This window comes from Apiospora hydei (genome assembly GCF_038363865.1).
Source record: "Apiospora hydei strain CBS 114990 chromosome Unknown utg000009l_segment0_segment0, whole genome shotgun sequence".
NCBI lineage: Eukaryota > Fungi > Ascomycota > Sordariomycetes > Amphisphaeriales > Apiosporaceae > Apiospora > Apiospora hydei.
In genome coordinates, this window is record NW_027117368.1 from 1,453,521 (window position 1) to 1,475,257 (window position 21,737).

The 21,737-nt window shown below is 54.5% G+C and overlaps 8 protein-coding genes across 8 annotated transcripts; 2 read left to right on the forward strand and 6 right to left on the reverse strand.

The window, feature by feature from the left end:
- Window positions 1–1,822: 1,822 nt before the first annotated feature.
- PG997_012223 (uncharacterized protein) lies at window positions 1,823–2,194 on the reverse strand (the record flags this gene model as incomplete). Its single annotated transcript, XM_066816537.1, has 1 exon — window positions 1,823–2,194. The coding sequence occupies one exon, from the start codon at window positions 2,192–2,194 to the stop codon at window positions 1,823–1,825; it is 372 nt and encodes a 123-aa protein (XP_066662229.1).
- Window positions 2,195–2,202: 8 nt separating this feature from the next.
- Window positions 2,203–2,841, reverse strand: PG997_012224 (epoxide hydrolase 2; the record flags this gene model as incomplete). The annotated part of the gene is made up of 1 exon (XM_066816538.1): window positions 2,203–2,841. One exon carries the CDS (start codon window positions 2,839–2,841, stop codon window positions 2,203–2,205), a length of 639 nt encoding a protein of 212 aa, XP_066662230.1.
- Window positions 2,842–3,984: 1,143 nt separating this feature from the next.
- Window positions 3,985–5,800, reverse strand: PG997_012225 (uncharacterized protein; the record flags this gene model as incomplete). Its single annotated transcript, XM_066816539.1, has 3 exons — window positions 3,985–5,297; window positions 5,413–5,434; window positions 5,495–5,800. The coding sequence occupies 3 exons, from the start codon at window positions 5,798–5,800 to the stop codon at window positions 3,985–3,987; spliced, it is 1,641 nt and encodes a 546-aa protein (XP_066662231.1).
- Window positions 5,801–8,044: 2,244 nt separating this feature from the next.
- Window positions 8,045–8,743, reverse strand: PG997_012226 (uncharacterized protein; the record flags this gene model as incomplete). Its single annotated transcript, XM_066816540.1, has 1 exon — window positions 8,045–8,743. One exon carries the CDS (start codon window positions 8,741–8,743, stop codon window positions 8,045–8,047), a length of 699 nt encoding a protein of 232 aa, XP_066662232.1.
- Window positions 8,744–8,883: 140 nt separating this feature from the next.
- On the reverse strand, window positions 8,884–9,576 carry PG997_012227 (uncharacterized protein; the record flags this gene model as incomplete). The annotated part of the gene is made up of 1 exon (XM_066816541.1): window positions 8,884–9,576. One exon carries the CDS (start codon window positions 9,574–9,576, stop codon window positions 8,884–8,886), a length of 693 nt encoding a protein of 230 aa, XP_066662233.1.
- Window positions 9,577–11,534: 1,958 nt separating this feature from the next.
- PG997_012228 (acetyltransferase) lies at window positions 11,535–13,051 on the reverse strand (the record flags this gene model as incomplete). Its single annotated transcript, XM_066816542.1, has 4 exons — window positions 11,535–11,864; window positions 12,045–12,425; window positions 12,810–12,861; window positions 12,987–13,051. The coding sequence occupies 4 exons, from the start codon at window positions 13,049–13,051 to the stop codon at window positions 11,535–11,537; spliced, it is 828 nt and encodes a 275-aa protein (XP_066662234.1).
- Window positions 13,052–15,388: 2,337 nt separating this feature from the next.
- On the forward strand, window positions 15,389–16,954 carry PG997_012229 (uncharacterized protein; the record flags this gene model as incomplete). The annotated part of the gene is made up of 3 exons (XM_066816543.1): window positions 15,389–15,826; window positions 15,884–16,127; window positions 16,185–16,954. 3 exons carry the CDS (start codon window positions 15,389–15,391, stop codon window positions 16,952–16,954), a joined length of 1,452 nt encoding a protein of 483 aa, XP_066662235.1.
- A 2,107-nt stretch (window positions 16,955–19,061) lies between these two features.
- PG997_012230 (uncharacterized protein) lies at window positions 19,062–20,477 on the forward strand (the record flags this gene model as incomplete). The annotated part of the gene is made up of 1 exon (XM_066816544.1): window positions 19,062–20,477. One exon carries the CDS (start codon window positions 19,062–19,064, stop codon window positions 20,475–20,477), a length of 1,416 nt encoding a protein of 471 aa, XP_066662236.1.
- Between the last annotated feature and the right edge of the window lie 1,260 nt (window positions 20,478–21,737).

A 21,737-nucleotide genomic window follows, 5' to 3' on the forward strand; every position in this document is an offset into this window, starting at 1 on the left:
CGGGGGGCTACGGGGGGCCACCTAGGTCAGCAGCGGCGCAGCTGGGTACCTGCTAGAGCCAGAACAAGTACCTACAGAAAACCTCACAGGCCCCCGTCGTCCCGTATTAAAAGGCTCCTGGGTGGCCTTGCAACACTGCACAGCCTTCTGCGTCCAGCCAGTCAGGATGAAGGCGTGCAGCGCAGGATTGCGCCCTTGGCGTCCGTCAATCGACGACTTCAGCCATAAAAGTCGCACAAACAAGCCCATACGTACGCACGCAAGCACAGCCTTCCAGCGATGCTGCTGCTGCTGCTGCAGTGCTGCTGTCCCTGGATCGAACCGTCCGTGATTGATTGATTAATCGGTTGTCTGCATTCCGCATTCCGCCTTGCTACGCGCAACGCTCTGCCCGCCGTAGCTTGGGCCAGAACGCAAATGGTCGGTCGTCGTCATATGTACCAGCGGCCGATGCAATGCCAATGACCAAGACCAGCCACTTTGCAACAAGACCCCTGACTAGCATTTCTGGGCCAGTCATTCGTTCGCTGACTGATGGAGTGTGCCGCAAGTTTCAACAGACATGAGAGAGACCTGTTTCTCATGCTGCGAGCGAGCATCACTTTCCTTACTTGGTGCCACCAACGTCCAACCGATCAGGCAGATTGACTTGTGAGGCAATTGAGTTTTATCCGTTGAATGGTCATCCTGACATCGGACAACAGCCAGCGCATCAAGCAAGACAGCACAGCACGGACAGGAGCGAGCTACCATCTGGGCTGAAGCTGTGTTGTCTGTCTGGTGTTGTCGTCGTCAGATCCACACTTCAAATGATTTGGAGCACTAACAGTCTGGGATGGACCATTTTTAACCTTACCACTGGCCTCATATAGCTCCAGGCGAGACTTGAGGCGGGCAAGCACAAGGTTATAGCAACATATTAAGGTTGGCAAAAGACGTGTCCAGTCTACTGACGTACCTGAGCTGAATGGCGGCTCATCTGAATACGCAGGACTAGGTATTAGCATCAGCCACCACCACCACCACCAACAGACAAATGCGGTGGGGAGAAGAAGATTTCGTTAAACAGCCCTCTGTTGTATAGAGTCGTCAGGAGTGTTTTGTTTTTGTTGCGGGCCGGTTCGGTCTCAACGGTAATTTCGGGGGGTCCCCAGTCCACTGCCCAGCCCAATGCCCAGCCAGCCCATTGCCCACAGCCCAGTCGTGTCCAATGAATCGCGACATAGCACCTCCCTCCCTACCAGACTCCTAGAAACGGTGGTGCATTAAGTAAACAAAACACTAGCTGTGCGATCTAGGCTGCTAGGCCAGCAGCTATCCATCCATCAGATCGACTTCCTTCCTCAAGGCGCCTGTGGCTGGTTCCCACAGACTCCCGATATGAGTGCGAACTTCGCCCGTCCTCCATTTTGCACCTTGTCACTTGAGCGAATCGAATTGTGGAATCACAATCTTCGTAATGTTCCGTAACCCCAGTGTTACTATTTTAGCAGTGAGGGTCCTATGTTAACTCAACAACCAGAGGGGTTAGTCGTCCGTAACTGTGAATCCAGTAAGGAGTACAGTTCAAATCCCAATATACTTGGCGAGAGTGGCCCAATAGAAACAGGCATCGGTCTATAAGGTATTCCTAGTATGTGGTGCATCGTATGCACATAACCAAATAACATCTGCATCGAACCCACGGCACAGGAATCTTGGCTCAAGGCATCAAGAAAATAGCAATATACTTTTTACATGGTTAGAGTGATGCCCCTATACTAAGAAGAAGAAGAAAAACCCTCGATGCCCCCGCCCCCACCATTCTTACCTACACCCTTTTTCACAGTTTCCCCTTGAGCCGGCCACCAAGCACATCCTCCACGAAGCTCCCAATGTACCCGTTCACCGTCTCCGGGTCCTGCCACATGCCCCAATGCCCTACCCCCTGACGACCTCCTTTCGTAGCCCGCCGGGGCCCTCGAACCACTTCTCCGTGCCATCCGCCAGCGCGGGCGGCAGCGTGATATCCTTCTCGGCCATGACCACCATGGCCGGGCACTTGCACCGCCACTCTCCCCCTCGGCACCGCCCCCTGCTCCCGCGGCACGAACCGCGGCAGCTCGTCCTCGAAGTTGCGCCGCCGCGTGCGGTACCAGTTCGTCGGCCCGTGGAGCCCGTGCCGGCCGTACTCCCGGACGTAAAAGTCCACCATGCCGGGGCTCATGAGGGACGCGGGCCCGACCCCGGCGTCGAGCGCGCTCTCGACGACGCCCGTCTGCGTGCTGAACGCGAACTTAGACTTGTTGTTGTTGGGGAGCCGCCGCCGCCACCAGCAACGACGGTGCCGCCGTAGATGGCGTTGATGAACGCGCGGAGCCGCGCCGGGCTCGCGTCCACGATGCGCTCGGCCTCGGGCGACGCCAGCTGCAGCTGGTACCGGAAGCTCGGCACGCGCTTAACCAGCTCCTCGCCCTCGACGAGCCGGCGCAGCGGCGGCGAGAAGGGCACGTTCAGGCTGAACACGGCACGCACCAGGTCCGGGCACCACATGGCGATGCGCCAGACGGCGGCGCCGCCCCAGTCGTGGCCGCCTAGTATGACCGTCTCCTTATCGGTACCCAGCACGTGCGCGACCAGAGCCCGCATCTGCGCCGCGATGTTGCGCAGCGTGTAGGCGGCGGGGTCGGCGGGCGCCGACGTGCGGCCGTAGCCGAGCATGTCGGGCACGATGACGCGGCAGCGCAGCTTCTCCGCCAGGTAGGGCACTTGGTACCGCCAGGCCATGCCGAGGTCCGGCCAGCCGTGGACGAGCAAGATAGTGGCGCGCGGCGCATCGGGCCCCAGGGGCGTCGCCAGCATGTAGTGGTAGGTATAGGGCCCAATCTGGGCGTCGAGATGCTGGACGCGCGGGTCGCCGGGAACGAGGGCGTCAACCGTGGTGGAGTAGGCTTGTTTGGGGAAGCCATGATGAACGCTCTCCTGTTACGATAGATCGCAGTTTGCAGTGCAAAGAAAACTGGCGCGCCGCTTGTCGGTCAACGACAGGTGCGCAGGTGATGCTTTATTGACACGGCGGTCCTCGTAGCCTAGACAACACACAGCTATTCGGGTGTCACCCTTCTCGTCGGACACTGACGAAGGGATATCAATCCGGCAATATCTATGGTCACTTGTCACAAGCAATTGGTGATATCAGAAGCGTATATCATATGATGAAACGTAATCTCTCACTACCAAAGCGACTTTCGTCTGAATTTATATAAGTAGGTGAACATGTAATCGGTGACAGTTGAACCGACCGAGGTTCCCCTCGCCCCCGCATTCTGCATGCGGAGAGAGGCGGACATCTTGCATACAGTAGTGCCATGCAGGCCAAGAGTTTGGGGATGATTATCACTGCAACACCAGGAGCCCAGCAGCAAATTCAGCTTTATCGATCGTGCGGTAGGCATGGTGTTATAGGCTATCGTAAGTCTAGTAAGGTACACATAATGTCTAATGACGTAGCGTGCCCCTGACAGCATACCCAGTCACCATAGGTAACTGGCTGGTCAGCTGTAAGGAACCCTTGCAGCTTCATGGATTGGACTCTTCATTCATGCGTGGCATTAATAAGTAAAATTCTTTTTCGTAAGGTCTCCCAGACAAAAGGAAGGCCTTCTAGATTCTTTCTTAGGTCTCGACTCGGCTGTAGTATCGTACACCCGTCCAGGTTTGCTCTTTATTTCCAACCGTCTAGTATTCGGTGTCTATATGGTTCCCCTCCTTAACTCCTTGCAAACAGAGGAACCCGTAGGAATGGTATCAAGCGCGACCTTGACCCTCGCGTGTAGTAATAAAGAAAAACAGTGCTGTTGGTCAATAATTCGGAGCCACGCTTACTCTCGCGAGACATCACGGCCATAGACCTTGGCCTTGACCCAGTCCAGAGCGACCAGGACACGGTTGCGGGCTGTAAAAGGGGTCAGTAACACGTCGTTACGAGTTATAGGTTAATAGGGTTTACTCACTGCTGAAGCACATGCTGAGGTAGGCGCTTCGCCAGAACAGGTAGGTCAGCTTGCCACCAGAGGCAAGGTTGCCGTTCAACCAGGCAACATCGGCGACGGCCTTCTCACTACCGATATAGGCCAGACTGCCTTGGTGCGAGTAGTGGAAGGGCTTGATGTCCTTGATGCGGCGGAGTTGGCGCTCCGTAGACTCAATCTCCTGGACGACCTGGGCAGAGTTGCCAGGCTGCACGTTCAGGCTTGAGCTCAGCTCGTGGACCTTGGCCTCGAGAGCCTCGGTCTTGGCCATGTTGTTGAAGAGACGGGCAAGGAACGCGCCTTCCTGGGAAGCAACCTGAGCGGTAGGTGCGTATCCGGCAACGGCACAGTCACCAACAGCCCAAATGTCACGGGCGCCCTGAACAACGAGGTACTCGTTGACAGCGAGACCACGGCGGGAGTCCTTCTGGGCCGGGATTTGGCTCATGAGATCCTTGACCAGGGGTCGGAGAGCGTTACCAGTAGCCCACACGAGCAGACCGTAAGGGATCCTGGTCAATTCCTTCTTGCCATCAGGGCGGCTAATCTCGGCCTCGATATACTTGTCCGTGACGTTCTTGACCATGGTCTTGGTCATGATTTCGATGTGCTCCTCCTTGAAGGTGCTCTCGGTGTAATCGATCAGCTGCTTGCTGAACATGGGCAGCACATTGGGCAGGGCCTCCACGAGAGTGACCTTGAAGCTGTCGGCAATCTCGGGGACCAGCTTCTTGATATCCTCATCGAAGAAATCGCGGAGCTCGCCAGCAAACTCGACACCAGTGGGACCACCACCGACGACGACCATGTGCATAAGACGAGAGATCTCCTCGGGCTTCTGGTCCTTGAAACCGGCAGTCTCAACGCAGTCCATAATCTTGGTGCGAATAGCCTGGGCATCCTTAATCTCCTTCAAGAAACAGCTGTTCTCACGGACACCGGGAATACCAAAGGTGGCGTTTTCGGCACCGACACCAACGACCAACATATCGTAGGGGACTTCGGTCACGTGGACATCACCCTTGACATCGCTGTTGTCGGAAATCTTAATTACCTTGCGTTCAGCGTCGATGTGGGTGCATTCGGCTTCGTAGTACATGGCAGAAGCCTTCTTGGAGCGGAGGATCTGGCGGACGGGCTCCATGATGGAGCGGTGCTCGATGTTACCGGTCGTGCATGATGGCAGGAGGGGGGTGAAGAGGAAGTAGTTGCGCGGCGACACCACAATGACATTGTAGTTTTCCGTGTCGAGCTTCTTCAGGAGCGCGACGGAGCCCCAGCCGGTACCTGTATATCGTAACAACACAGGTCAGTACAAAAAATCCCGAAAATACACATAAACCTGCACCGGAGAAGACCGATCCCAATTGGGTCAATCGGGAGGGTTGCTGGTTCAACTTACCGAGAATGACCAAGTTCTTTTGCTGGGGTCGGGATGGAACTGGTTATCGGGGGTGACGCGAGCTGTAGCCGTCGTAGATGACATAACCAATGGATCCAAGGACGTAGAGGTAGGTCAGGCGCCATGCCCAGCGAAAGTAGCGGAATTTGCGAGGCTTCTTGACGGGGGCGGCATCGGCGTAGGCACGTCGGGTTTGTCGCGATAAGCTCAGGGTCGGTCGGGTCTTGGATGTGAGGTTGGAGGCGAGGAGAAGATTCCTGCGCGTAGATGACGTCGACAGCCTAGCGATTGATGCGACTGTGGGAACAGCAGAGAGCTGTCGCTGTGCAGCCCGGAGACCAAGCTGGGGACCAGCGAGACGGGTCAGAGCCCTCGAAGTCGAAGCCATGACGCCAATTGGCCGAGTTTGAGCGACTTAGGAATATCACGAGGGTTCGTGAGGAGAATACACTTTTCGTGAACGAGAAATTGGGAGTTCTCTAGGTCGGGAAGAAATAATTCTATAGAATCATAATAAGGGCGAGCTGCTGAGTCAATGGATGATGAGCGACTTTGCGACGAAGTGGGCCAAGCCAGGCAAAAGTGGACTTGGACTTGGAAAAAAGGAAACAGCGAAGACGTAGTTTCAACGTAGCTCGAGCTGAAGCTGGGACGGCCCTGGGATCCCAAAACCAAAAGGCTGGAAGAACGGGTCTGACTACACGGGATTGATAAGAAACCTGAAAGGGACAAAAAGAAGAAAATTGCCTACAGTCACTGTACTGTGCATGCTTACCTACTTGCACATGTCGGCCAGTCTTATCTCAGGTGTGCAAGCGGTAGGTAAGTACGGACATGATGTTTTACTTGCACAATCCTGCCCTCGATCCAATTGTCTGTCCACTCTCTCCCTCTGCTGTCCTCAATTGCTGCTGACCACCTCACTACATTGATACTACAGATACTACATTGATGTGCGTGTCCTGACTCCTCCCACATTCCCCTCCCTTCACCCATTTCTGAGCACAAGGGAAAAATCTTAATTTTCTCCATTCCCCCGAGTTTTGCTGTGACGGAAAGGAGCATGCCCTGGCCGGCCCTGGCCCAGGAGCCTCAACGATAGGTGCTTCCTGGGACTGCTAGGCATGGGCCTTGGTGTCCGTTCAGCTTTTCAGTGGGGCGCGTTCCCGCTAAAGCAACGAAGCTCCAACGGACTGGGGGCTCTTGGCTGCCGCACATTGGATGGACCGCCGGATACACATTCTAATTGCAGCTCATTTCGAACAGTTGACACAGCAGGGTGCAAACCCCATCCGAAGGCGATGTGATAAGTACTAGAAATAAAAGAAACAGTTATTAATACTCAATGAAGGTTGAATGGCTCGGAAGGATTGGTCGCTGAAACCTTGCTTGAACTTGACGTTCCGTACATTGAACGGAATGCCTTCCGTCATCTTTCTGGCGAGAACCAACAACCCTATAAATATGCACCATAGCCATGGATATCCTCGTTTCACGGCCTTATCGCCGTGTAGGAGATTTGTTTGATCGAGCTGGCAGCGGCCGATTACAGCTCCCCTTTAAATCCCATCCTATGCAGAGCCATCTTATGCATAATTGTGACAGTCTCTATAATCGCTCTTCATCTTAATCCCATTCTGGACTATTTGCAGGGCAGCTCTTGATTCAGCACGCACCCATTCCTCCGGCCACTAGCGAGCTCAGGACGGGCGGACGCTACTGTAGGTTAGAGCTGCTAAAGACCCGATAGGGACCTCAGCTGGTCGGGGCTCTGAAAAGTAAGGAGCTTGGGCAATCGAATACGTACTGGACTAGGCGCGCCGAGGATTCACATGAGATCAAGGTAATAATAATACCACGCAGTGCAACCTACATCAATGTATCTTATGTCAGAAGCTCCGGTTGTGCACTTACATCTTACACATACCGCATCCCAATCGACAAGTCATACGCCGGATAGAATGGAACCTGCAGCTGAAAAAAGTCCCGAGCCTCGGATGAAGTCGGTGTGCGCCGAATACCCTTTCCCCCTCGACACCACCGAACCTGATTGGCTATGTGTCTGCCCGTTCGGCATTAATTTGACGTGATACAAATTCGAATTATGGGAATCTCGAGTCGGTGCCCACGTGTGTCAATATTTTGGGGCCTGCTGCACACATGACGTAGCAATCTGGGCCTAAGCGATGGAGCATCCAGATCGCAGTCCACGGTTATTAGACTTGATCTGATATTGCGTAGGTTACTCCGTCCTTACATAACTTACCACTTACCTCAGGAAATAATTATGCTTGCAGGACAAAAAGAAGCGCCGAATAGGGCACATGTGGATGTCACCTCAATGGCCGCCAGATTGCTTAGATGCTGTACGTACAACTCACGGCACATTCAAAGCACGCCGAGAGACAGCCGACCCGGCGATCCGGTACCTGCTAAGATAGAGTTGTTTAGCAAGACGCGCCATAATAGTGGGTTCCAGACGGGGATGAACAAAGATTCGCAAGGTTCTGGCGCGGATGAGCCGGCGAGTTAAGTGACCATGAACGGTGGCTACAGGATCTGGGCATGGTTGCCAACTGGATGATGTGTCGTTGTTCGTTAACTACTTCCCACCCAAGGTACATAAGTCACCTCAAGACCTGGTCGACTGGCGGAGGCAGGAATCCATCGCGCTCAACATATCTTTAGCCTCTTGCAGAGACTCGGGCCACCTAGTCGTGGATGTGTACGGGCCGCCCGGCTCAGACATCGGTCTCGGACGACTATCCTCCTCCACCGCTGCGTCTGGGTATCGCACTTTGCTTTCGTCCGCCCAACTCCACCAGCCACCACCGCCGCGCTTCCAGATCCACTCCCTCCTTTCCCATGACTCATGCAAACCGGCCCGTCGCTGCGCGGCCTCTTGCTGCTCCCGGGCCGCCTCGCGCAAGCAGGACGCGTCGTCCCACGGTTCCCGAAAGAGGCCGATCGACTCCAGCCTGCGCCGATCCCACATGACATACCCCCACCGGCGCAGGTCGCGGCGGTTCCCCTGGTACACCCAGTGTGCCCAGCTTTCTTCTTGGTGTGCCCATCGCCAGCCGTCTGCCGGTCCTGGGTCCGGTTCCCGGAAGTACGGCTGTCTCAGCCGGAGGACATCGTCGTCAGGAGTCAGCCACTTGAGGAAGATGATGTGGGTCTGCTCGTTCGCGCCCCGAAGCCCGCCGTAGAGGCCAAGCTCCGGGGCGGGAGGTCCAACACCACCAATACGGAGGTGGTGAAGTAGCGCATGGCGTTCCTCGTAGGTCTCTGCCCGGACGATCTGATGCAGCTTCTCCAGCCCCGATAACATGATGTGCTGAATGGTGGGCGATACAAGGGTGCCATGGTCTACATTGAATGCGCCCCAGGCAACATCGTGATCTACGATGTCATCCAAAGCTGTCGTAGCCCTCTTGTCAATACACTGCCAGACCTCGCGAAACCTTGCTATCACGTAGCGACTGACCTGGCAATATGGCCCCAACTAGAAAGTCGTGGATACATCCCAGCTGCTCGTTCTCCCCAGGGGGCAAAATTCGTAAAGAAGAGCCGCTGTTGCTCTCGGTAAAACCGGATGCGCATCGACATTCCCGGAGATCTCAGCAGCATCGGGGAGATGCGGAATAGGTTACAATATATTTCAAATAGGTACAGAGTGCGCTCGATCCTGCATAACTCTTGGCATGTCACGTCGATAGACCTGGACGGACTGAGTCGAGGCGTAGCCATGGCTTCGTTGGCGAACCTGACAGCAAACTCTTCGACTGCCGCATGGAGTCGCGCAACTCGGAGAGCGTCCAGCAGCGACCAAGACGTTGGCGGCGCTGGTCTGTTGCGTAGATTTCGATCCATGAAGCCGGCGACAGCCATCTCGGCAAGAGGCTCGGCGTCGGGGTGTAGGCGCAGCCGCGTGGACTCAGCAGCGGCCATCGCTTCGGGCAGCACGCTGGCATCCATCTGGTTGAGCAGCACCTGCGTGGCGATGGCCGCCTCCGCCTCCTGGAACGCACCGTAGAATAGCGGGCACGAAAGGACTGTCGCTTGCAGCGACGCGACGTCCGGAAGGCCGGCAAGCACCAGTCGCACGAGCTCGACTGGCAGTCCTTCCAGCGTACTCGGCCGGGTATCTCGAGCCTCGTCCATTGCCACCACCACCGTCTGTGATCTGCCAATTGCCTGAAAGCTTCCCGAAAGGTTTAGATGTCCTTGTCGCGAAAACGCGGGGAAATGTGAGGGGGCTCCCAAAGGGACTTTGGTACGCTTTACCGAGTGTTTGCAAGTTCACAGTTCGGTACGCGCAAGACTGGCCAATGAGGATCGGTGCAACCCGTGAGTTCGCCGCCGTCCAACAGCAAGTCGTGGTAGGTTAACAAGTAACCAATCATCACTAATCCTTCATCCACACTCGATGTTACCTACCGGACCCGCGTTCTTTGCGGCTCAATACTCCTTCGTCGCTGCAGAGTCCCCTATCAAACATATCTTCGTAGATACTCTTCTGGGCTGGACGCAATGCGACTTCTAACGGCCGACTAATCTCGTCGACCACAAGGGGGAAAATCCTTACCAGGGGCCACCCAAAGGGTTATGCAGTATAGCGCTACCTGCGCATCGCTGTTTTCAAAGCGCCAGTATCTTTCAATCACACCCCCAGAGATATCAAGCATCGTCAGTCTTGAATAATCTACGTGCATACACTAGAGATACTTCTATATACAGCACAAGTGAAAACATGGAACCCCCTTTAGCAGGCAATTCATATCCGCTAGCAGGACGTCTGTGATGATGACGCTTGAAAGAAAGGGGTTCGGACTATAAACTTCGATTTATAGTCAGTATATTGATGATGTATCCGACTACGATATTTATCAATGACTTCCTATGCCAGGTCATAAGCATCTTGCCGTGAAAACAAAATGGGTAAGAAGCTTGTCTATACCTGGGTAAACGAGCAAGGTGTAGCAGACACACGTTGGCTTAGATCCTATTGTCGCTCGTTTTCAAACACAGCCTCGGAGACTAGTATTAAGCTTACATTAAAAGATCTTTGGATAAATGTGCCATGTATGTTAGCTGAAATAATACAAAGGCATGCCACCTGGCACCGTGAGAAAACCCAGAGTGTGGGAGGCCTCTATGAATGCAATAGGCTGTCCACTTGATGGCAACAGCGCTACTCCCACCGTGTCATGCCGTATTGTATAGATCAGGAATTATTCAGTGTTATGCTATGATGCTTATCCCACTGGGTATTTTGACTGTGCCCTCGATCATCTATGACCAGTGCTATACCCAAAGTAGCTTTGTCGCCATCAAGGCGATGGGAGTCTGAAGGAACTTACGTCTCCCCATAGACTGTGATCATCTGAGCAAGTGCTAGGCTGTGTACAACATGTAAATTTGACATCTGCGAGTTTGGGTGCTGCCGGGATGACACTAAGTCATTAACAATATACATCAAATACCTTAGAACTCACCATCATGAGTACTTTAGATATAACCAAATAAACGAAACAAGACTTCTCACCTAGATTTGATAGCGAAAAGGGAATGAATACAGCTTAAAACTCTTCAATTGATGTACGACACACTGATGTGTCAGATGAGGCGGGATATGTCGTGTTCTGTTCACATGTGTTCAACATCAGGAGCCATCGACCTGTATCGAACGAAAGAGACGTCGGCAACTGTCATACCCAATTGCATCCAAGCTTTATCCATGCGACTTCCATTCTGCGAGAGTGCAGCTCTAAAACTAAGGTAGAGTCTATTTGATGGAAAAGGGGGTTTGGATGGGCGCTTGCCGGATGGTCTGTGATATTCATATTGATTATAGAGATGCTATGTGAACCTGCCGCCAAAGGTCTACCCTTGAATCAGATCCGGGTGTTTCAAGGTGCCCCTTGCTCAACTGCTTTGCCTTCAACACAACTTCAATCTCCGTCGTCACCTTGACTTGTCTCCCCCGAGCAGCGGTCGTCCTCCCCACCGTGGAACTCGCTTCGGAATTCGCTTCGGAATCCGCTCCGGTCAACGAGGAACTAGTTGGTGGCGGGGGCAGCATTATGCACGGAATGTTTAGATGGCATTGGAATGACAGCTCAATTGTCTTGTGGACTGGCGTTGGGCTCCCTGACCATGGCGAACAACTTGATCGCAGTGCCATCATCGTCGCATTCAAGCTCCTTGGCGAATCGAAAGCCGAAGCGACCGTAGATCTGCATGTTTGGTTTATCGCGGCTCGACTCAAGGTAGCAGTTCATGCCTTCGGCGTCCGCTTGATCTGTGACAGCCTTCATCATCTGCCGGCCCACACCCTTGCCTTGGGCCTCGGGCACAACAACCATGATGTTTAGAAAGTAGTATCCGCGGGGATCGGTCCATACGGATGACTGCGCCTGGGCTTGGGCTTCCTTCCAGATGTAGTATCGCTGCATGTGGCAAAGATCAGTAAGGGTGGAATCGCTTACTGTCAATTGCGATCACCGGGGGTTTCAGCCGGGCAAGAGAGCGGCCTAATCGGGTTAGGTAAGGATGGGGCTTCCGATGGGGTTAGGGGCGTAGGGGCGTAGGAGCGCGTTCCCACAATCTCAAGAACAAACACCACGCACCACGCTTGCCACTTGATCGGAGGGTCTTGCGGAGGCCGAAAAGTAGTTCGGGACTCCGGGATGCTCATCATGCCGCGCCCCGTGATCTGCGAATGGCGGAAACGAAACGACCAACAGTCCAAGACTCACCTTGACGATAAGACCGCCGCGGCCATAGTATAGGTTCATGGAGACCTGGTTCAGCCATAGCTTCCAATCTTCGAGCCAATCATTCCAACTCTTGGGCTTGTCCGCTTTCTGGGGTCTGAGCCAACAAGCGACACCGAGGACCTGATCGCTGCCCTCCTCTTTTGCTACATGGAAGATGCCATTGCGCATACCCCATCGACACCGAATGCCCAGGGAAGCGGCATTTCGCTGGGCGTTGAACTGCGTGCATGGCTGTTAGCGTTCGCAGTATTGCGCCAGACTGATTGTCGATCAGGGCCTTTGTCAAGATCCAGAGCGTGTAGAGAGGTAGGCAGACGAGGCAGAGCAAGCGGCCCTCCCGTTGCGTGGATCTTGCAGCCAACTTTGTTCTGCAGCCAAGCTCATGGCGACAGAGCGTGAGTAGCAGGTAAATTCACTCTCAATTTTCCCTGCAATCGTGGCTCGTTCTCGATTCTGAGATCGGCAAGGGATCCACGACGTGAAACGGGATTGCTGGCTTGGCATGGAACATCTGCGAACAGGAAGCCCAAGTCGGATTTCCCGACGAACGGCAGGTGCACTGCATTGCACTGGAACCAAACCAAACCAAACACGCCGCGAGCGGTATATACGTACGTTGGCTTTGTCAAACACCCAGTTGTTGTAAGGGTCGTCTGCGAATGCTTCCCTTGAAACAGTTGCTGTTAGCCACGATCGGCCACCGAGCAGCCAAGGTCCCGTCTCCGTGTGCGCGCGGAGGGGTTGGTTCAAGACCCGGACGCTGGGCAATGAAGGAGGATGTCCCAACCGTACTGGATGGCCTTCACGGCACCAGGTATGTCGGCCTCCGTGAGGGCCGCGACGTTGATTACTGGCATGGTTCAACGGGAAGGCGGCAGAAAGTACGAATGGCGAGACGAGGGAACTTTAAGCGATTCCCAGAAACAAGCACAAGCCACAGTTGATGACAGTAGCGGGCCACAAGGCTTAAGCGTACTTTATTTGAGGAGAAATATAATATATTGAAATGTTCCGATGGGTGACGATCTGGGCTCGTTGATGGATGGAAACAAGAAAAAGAAGCTTTGTACGACATCACGCTTATTAGGTAACGAGATCACCTGGCATCGACAGCAATACTGGCAGTACCCGGTGGTATATCGCCAAGAAGACTGAGCACAGCGAATTACCAGGTTCGATGCTCCCGCTACTACCGCTAGCATCAAGGCCAAGAGGTACGTACCTACCTACCTACCTGTGAGATAAGTACTGGAGCACCTGAGTTTGCGGGGAATCGCTATCGATTTACCTGGACAGTCGTTATGCCACTATGCCCACCTCAATTTGATTGATTTATGTATGAGAAGGATCATCAATTTGCGAGAAAGAGATATCGAAGCAACACCAGCCGCACAGCAGGGCCCTAGACAACCGACTGAATGCTAACCAGACATATTCAAACTGGCTGTATCGCAGAGCCTGAAGGCTGAATGAGCGTACAAGCCTTTGCGCTGGCGAGGAGCTCGCTGTCTCTCGCCGTGAATGGTAGGTTCACAGACATCGCAGCTTGGCAGGTTAGAGGTATGTGGAATTCAAGTTCCGATCAGAGATTCAATCTTATCCGGCCGCGGGTTTACGGCTTCGTCCCCATAGTCCATGCATACGTAACCCATAACCAACGAGATCCCATCTGCCTCCACATATGAAGTTTTCTTTGCCATGGGCAATCAACTGCAGGCGAAACCAGCCGCACGTTCAGAGAGTCACCAGACGCTATCCATCATCCCATCCCACTGGTCGCATTGCTGCGCATGTTTCTGCATCACGTCACCGTGCTGTGCTTTCATGGGCTGGGTGCAGACCAGATCCGGGCCGCGGACAACGGAAAAGACGTTCAGGTATACCTAGTTGACCTGAGGAATGCTTGATTATCTCGTTTATCGCTATGAGAGTCGTATTGTAGCCAGCACAGCGTCGATTTGACGATTTGCAACGAGGACCTCTTCTGTCCAAGTCCCTGAGGCAGGTAGGCAGCCGTCCGTGCTTTTGGGCCATCATCGCCCGCCGGAATCTGGAGGGCCCGTTCAGATGGCATTTGAAACCTGGCGCCCCGCCATAAACCCCTGCTGAGACGCGACATCCTTGACCATGATGTCGCAGGTTACTTCACAACCGGCAAGCCAGCGCGAGCAAAGCAAAGCGTGAAAGCTGCCAGGCTAGCCCAGGCCCTGCCAAACCAGTAGGCAAACGGCAAACCACTACCACTAAGCGACACAACTGTGACAGTAACAGCGGCCCCTGGAAACTGTCTGGAAATGTCCCTAGGCCGCCCTCCGGCTACCCTCTCTCGGACCAATCGCAAGACGAGCGAGTTACCCAAACTGCACATACCGGCACGCACACTGCAATGCTTGCGGACCCGGGATCCAGCACACGATTGAGATGCCCAGAGATGCCACAGCCTTGGGGGACGGGTTTTACAGTTTGATTGGCCATTCAGCAGCCTCTCTGCATGGCTGCCACCGACTGCCCATCCACGCCTGCACAGGGTTCCTTGGTCGTTACGGAGCGCTCGCGGCCCTTGACCCGGACACGCACGAGAAGGGTAACCTGGCTCTCGCAGTGACAGACAGAGGCTAAGAGGCGAGCCACTCCATAGGCTAGGACGCTCTTCTCTCGGTAGCAGTAGCATCGGACGGACCCTTTACACGCAATAAAGTGGATTGCGAGTGCACGGTCGTGAACGAGCCAGCGCCCAGAGAGACCAGAGACCCGTTGCCTCCTCCGCTTCCTCGTACCCCCTTGAGGGATCTCGCGCAGGGCCGTCTTTATGCCCTGGAGTGGCAGTCCCAAGCCCCAAGAGTAGCCCGTCTCCATGGCCCATGATTTACACATCTGAGGCACACTCTCCCACACTACACACTCTTCTTCACTTCTCACTTTTCCCCTTCAACCCTTCCATTCCCTCGTTTCTCAAGGCAGGCCTTTTGATTTTTCGATTCATTGCCCCTAGTCTCCGGGTTTATATTCGATTTTTCTCCTTACTGGCTTGGTTCCTGTTAATTTTCTTTACAGTATAGAAGTACTCGGTTGTACTTTGTTGTCACTCGTTTTTTCCCCTTCTCTGGCGATGTATTAAAGTGGACGAGATATTTCATCACGCGTTGTGACGGAGGCTGCTGAACTTGGGAAAGAGAATGCCCACCGGCCAAGAAATGGCACCACTCAACGAGAAAGCACAGCTGCTGAGGAGGTGGTTGAACGACTTGCCACCGATCGAAGAGGGCGCTGCTCAGGCCATCAGCGCCGACTACGATTCCATACAAGAACGCGGCGATGAGGGCTACTACGGCAAGGACCCTAGTCGGCACCTAGAAGTGTACGAGGAGGACTCGGCGTCAAGTAATGGATCGTCAGATAGTGGCAAAGGGCCACCCAACAAGAACAAGACGAAGCCTGTGAGCTCAATGTGGATATCGGACCCTACCCGTATGCCAACCCAAACGATATCAATGGTCGGCCCGCCAGTCAGCGCGACGAACACGAAAACCACCACGGCGCCGGTCATAGAATCCACAAAGCGACCTACCACTGTGGCATCAACGATGCAACCTTCCACCGTGGACGTCACCAGCATCGTCTTAAGCACGGCCGTGAGTAGTCGCCTGGTTTCTCGAGTGTCAAGCAACTGGATCGCTAACAGCGCATAGATTGCGACCAAAACCACATGGATCTCGGTCCCGATGATGACAACGACACCATTGGATGCCATTACAAGCCAGCCGCGCAAGGGCATTGACCTGCCCACTACGGCAACAACGGCAACTGCTCTACCCCAAGTCACCGGGGACCAGGACAGAGACTACGACCATCCTGATAAGCCCCACAGAAACCAGAGCGGCAATGCTCTGGACGAGACAGGGGAACATGTTTTGATTGCCGCTGGGTCCATAGGTATGACATACGTCCGCGCCCAGTTTATGGAGTGAGGTTAGCTGACCAGTTTATCAGGAGCGTTCATATTGGTGTGCTTCGTTTCTTGGATTATATATCGTACCCTGAAGAAGCCAACTGATTCCGGCCCCGAGTTTTGGAGGAAGATCCGCGGTCGTAAATCGCCGGACAATGAGCGGGGAGACATGAACTCGATGCAAAATGCCGGCTACTACGGGGACGAGAAGGTGATGCTGGCCCGATCGAACACAGTACACTCTCAGCAGACCTTGATGCAACGACCAATGGCACCAGGCTCCGTGGTGATGATCCCCGCCGAAGAATACGCAACCCTGACAAAGAACCAGGCTCTGGCATTGAGCGAATACAACTCAACCCTGAGATCGCGAATGCCCGACGCTTATTTCAACCAATCCGAGTTAGCGCGACAGCCCTCTGATGCGTATGACCCGGCACAACGGCAGGCGTATCGTGCCAGTGATTTATCTTCGCTCTCGTCGGGCTTCGGAGACGGCGACATCATTGTCCCGGAATCCGCCCTCAAGCCCCCGCCGCCGCCAGTAGCAGCAGCAACACTGCAAGTACCACCGCCCGCCGCCGGTCGGTTCTCATGGATGAGCCGGAGAGCGGGGGATAGGGAGACGGTGTACACGGCGACGAGCGAGGACCGGCCAGCCAAGTACCGAAGTGTCAACAGCTGGGTAAACCAGCAAATCGGACGCATCAAGAGAGCAGATGAGCGCAAACAAAACGAGGAAGAGGCACCGCCGGTCCCTGGTGTCCCAACCCAACCGAGCAATACACAAACACCGGCAGGGCCTCGGTGACAACAATGATCAAGATCATTGACATCTAGATAATACGACGAGGGCCCATACGACTATCTGGGCGACGATTGGCGAACTGTACACGATATAGACCTGCACAGTGTACCACTGTTTCTATTCTGCTAACCTGTATATACAACTCTTATATTGTACCATGAAGATGCGGAGGGAGGGGGCCTAGGAGAAAAGTCGGGAGAGGGGGGTGATGAAAGTTCAACTCTTGGTCTGGGCTGGCCTGGTGCCATGTAGAGGGATGCTGGGGGGTGTTGTATTTCCTCGCTGGTGACCTTTACCACATGGGTACCCAGACACGAGTCGAACTGCGCACATATACATACAAACAAACTATTTGAGGGGAGACCTGGTGAAGGCATCGCGGGTCGCGAGACGGCGCGATGTCGGCAATGCGGGAGGATCTAGGTCGTACGTACAAATAATCCAAACCAATTGAATCCTCAACAGCTGCCCCGGATGGACTTGCCGTGCGAGCGACGAGCATGAGCAGACCAGTAGACAAGACGTGCATCTATGTTTGATTTCCAAACCGACCGATAGATTAAGTTGGTGGATCAGATTGGGGATCTCCCTCCCATCACCCTGTCACCTTGGCTGTGAAGATTGAGACACGAGAACGGGATCCCCACCGCGGTTTCGACCTGCGACAGCGAGAGCCAAGAAAAGAGCATGTTTCCTCAGTCGCGAATCTGGGGGATATACATATATATCTTGATCTCTTTCTGACATTTGAGCCCCCATGTAAGGGGGCAATCCGGTCCCCAAAAATAAATGTTTCCCTACCTGCTTTAGTCGTGGTTCCATTGTATCGGAGTCGGGGTTTCGTGGCACCTCATCCCGGGAGAGTCGGGAGGCTTCAATGGTCGAGTCTGGAGATGGTAATCGGGAGCTGACTAACAACCAACATGCGGAACCTATGTACATACTTGAGATTTTCATACATTCTCGAGATGATGTTCGTTCGATAGCCCACGAGCGTTCAAGCGGACGCGCGTTCCGACGGTCGCAATCGCAATCGAGAAACGAAGCGAACCTGTTCCTTGCCGGAGGTTATCTGAGTTCGGGCGGGCAGAGAGTCACCAACCTAGAGTTAGGCACGTTAGGGACCTAATGTACGCAAATAGCAGCAAATAGCACTGCCCTGTTCTGAGAGCTGAGTTGGACCGGGCCAATCAGTGTCGAGTCACAGCTTTGCATTGCTTGCATGGAGGGGGAGTGGCTTAGACTTGGCATTGGCAGCACTTTGGACTTGGGGCGGGCGACAGTGGAACATCGAACAGAAGACTGAAGGGAGTGACGACAGCAGCTGCACATTGCCGGCCTTGGGTCTTTCCCTTCTGGGCCACAACCCACTGAACAGCCCACCAGCTGCTCCAGTAGCTGCTCCTCTCCCCACCGGGGCAAGTCAGCGGATCGCCGCCAAAGCAAGCAGCGGCATGAGCAGATGCAGCACGAGCGGCAGCATCCCACCAACAACAGAACCATGGAACAGCATCGCCCACCTCTTCCTTCCATCCGCTTCACGCCCACTTCTGCGCAGGCTTCTAGAATTGTTAATATCAAAGAGTGGCAGATCCTTCTTCTTCCAGGCAGCAAACAACTGCCTGACATGCCTGAGAATGCGAACCTAGGAACCCATCAAATTGATTGAAGCCATGTGGTCGTAATCATCCCAAACCCAACTACATACCAGTTCCTGCCATCTGCGCGCGCGCCCCAGAAGCTAGAGCAACCAAAGGCTGCGCAGTTTCACCATCTTTTGACACAGCCTTGCGCTGATCCAAGCCCGAGATTCGTCAGCCCCTTCCGGAGGCTTGAAAGCTTTCTTTCTTCCGGATTTCGAGTCATTGACTTCCTATTATAACCTTCTTTCGTTTCAAACCTGTCACCATTCTCGGTGTAGAGAAAGTCCCGTCCCACAATCACGAGCTGTCCCGGCCACCAACTGCAGCAAAGTGTACCCGACCTAGATCAGACCCATCACGACCACCTTCGTGCTGCTGTTGGTTTTCCCTCCCCAACAAGCGTTCCCGCAGCAGCAGCCAGCGCGACTCCCGACTGGAGCACCACCCCCAGCACCCGGTAGCCCACCATGCTCGACGAAAACCTGCCCACCTTTTTCTCTCGGCTCTCGTCCGAGAACCCCCTCTCGACCGTGGTCTACTTCACCCAGAACGGCGCTGAACCGACCCCCGAGTACACCTTCAGACGGCCCAACCCCCAGCGGCCCGAGTCCAAAAACAAGTTCGCCTTGGCCCTCGGCGATGTATCCAGCCAGGACGTCATCTTCGCCGAGGTCCTCATCGAGCCCGAGTGGCAGCAACCCACGCTGTCCGCCGCCGAGATCCGCGCCCAGAATGGCGTCCTGCCGCCCCCCGTTCCGCTCATCCCGGACGGCTTCGTCATCCAGCTGTATAACCCCGATCAGCAAGTCGCCGTGAAGGGCGAGAAGAGCACGTGGACGGGGAAGGAGTCGTGGGACTTCGAGCTGCCCCAGCAGAGCTTCCGCATGCCGTCCGCCTCGCAGCTGGACCGGCAGCAGAACGACCCGGTCGCCAGCGAACTGACACCCAAGGTCTGCTTCAAGTGGAAGCGCGACAGCAAGTTTTCCAAGGACATGACATGCTACCTGACGGGGACGTCCCTAGCTGGCAAGAAGAACAAAGACCCAGATATCACCATCGCGCTGTATAAACAGGGCCGAGAGCCAGGCCTCACCGTCTATGAGCCCAACCTGCGGAGGGTGGAGGTCGAGGACCGGAAAGGACTTGAGGTAGTGCTGCTGCTGGCCGCTGAGACCATTCGCGAGATATACCTGTTCCCCAGCAGGGACTCGTTCAACATCCCGGGCGTACCGCCCCCGGCCAGGCGGAAGAACTCGCGTCCCATCCCGGCTTCGTCATCCCCCAAGCCGCTCTCCTCTTCCAGCCCGGCACACACCATGAGCGGCGGTCTCGGCAATGGGGTCCCCGCGGCGTCGTCCTCGTCGGTCGCCAATAACATGACACCCCCGTCGAGGCGGCAGACCGCAGAGATCGACGCCGAGACTAAGCGGCTGCAGGCCATGGTCGAACAGGAGGAGCGCGAGCGCGAGAAGCGCGACCAGGCGGAGCAGAAGCGCATCAAGAAGATGCTCGAGGAGGAAGACAAGGAGCGCCGCCGCCGCGACGCCGAGATTGCCCAGGAGACGGAGCGGCTGCGGAGGGAGTATGGCATCCAGGGGCAGGACATCGACGCTCAGAGGCCTGCAGTCCCGCCGCGGAATTCCCAGCAGCTACACCCCAACGGCATGGCGGGCGGTATGGCGCAGCCGCCCCCGCCCCCGCGGCCCATGAGCGCGGAGCCGCCACGTAACAGCTATATGCATGGTGGGCTCAGCAATTGGTGGCATGCCCACGGCGGTCGCGGCGGGGGACCACCTCAGCAACAAGCTGGACCGTCGAGGAGGAGGGGCATTAGCGATGCGGCCCCGAACAAGGTTCAGAAGAAGCACAGCGTGTTCTTCTGATTTACAGGAGAAGGGCCCCGGGCGACCTCCGGTGGCGGTTTAGATGTGGGATCCAATGATGTCGGCGATTTTTGGACTGCTTTATATGTGGAATTTGCATAGCGCGGCTTTTTCACAGAGGGACGGCGTTCAGGGATCGATTTTTCCATGATCATGAATGCGCATGGTAAGTGGGCGTGTACATGCCTACTCGCTTCCAATTTGCGATAGAAATAATGAATTATATGAACTTCCAATGCTTACTTCTCTAGGATCCCTTTGTTGATGTCTTTAGTGAAGTGCTCTTTCTGATACCGAGACAGATGTCGATCCATTTGGCTCATTGGGTTAAGTGTTGTGTATTGGAGGTAGGTAACACAGGAGGCTGAAGGCTAACACATTCCGCTTCCATATGACTGGAGAGTTCATGCTCATATACCAAGTCTGGGTGTTGACCGTCGGTGGGAGACATCACTGTCCGTCTTTTGTCATGTCCGGGGTTGAAGTCGGCCTTCAAGAAAGTTGGCTCAACTGCCCCCTTTTCGATCAGGGTTTTATCTTGGCTCATTTGGGTGCATATAGCGGAGTCAAGATGGAGAAATACTCCTTCCTACTATGGTATACGGCAAGCAGCCCACATCTGGGATCTTGTGTCAGGCTTGGTTTGTCGTCGCCGAAGGCCGCTGTCGCTATCGCCGAGTGAGTATAAGAGCGGCGAGTGTCCTGCCCTTTCCCACAGCACCATCACATCGGCCTCGCGACCCTTTCAGCTGAATCTGCTCTTGCCAACTTATGTTCTTTCGGGGCTTTCATATTGAATAGACCAGCGAGCCATCTATCACCAAGGACCTCTTTCTTATGTTTTCTCATGGTCTCACACTCCAATTTGATGGTAGACCGGGATGAAATAAGAGTGACAGCTTGAGGCGAGCTACGCTCGTAATAATACATCTGTTAGATCTTCAACAGGGACCAGTCTTGACATATTTCTTCACCCTTCCCATCAGCCTCCTTTGGTTGTCTTCCCATTCGCATCAACAAGAAACATTCACTTGAGACTCGATCTTTTGCGACCTCCTTCGCCTTGGTCACTCATCCCTAGGCTAATATATCGAAGAGGTTTCGTTAAACAGGGAAGTCACAAACATAAGTCACCAACCAACATAGGGCAACTACCCCGTACTCTTCAGTTCACACTGCCTGGTCAACACCTACATTAAATTCCTCTGTCCCGTACCGTATCAAGCACCTTCCTCAGTCTCTTTTCCCACCACCTAAGCC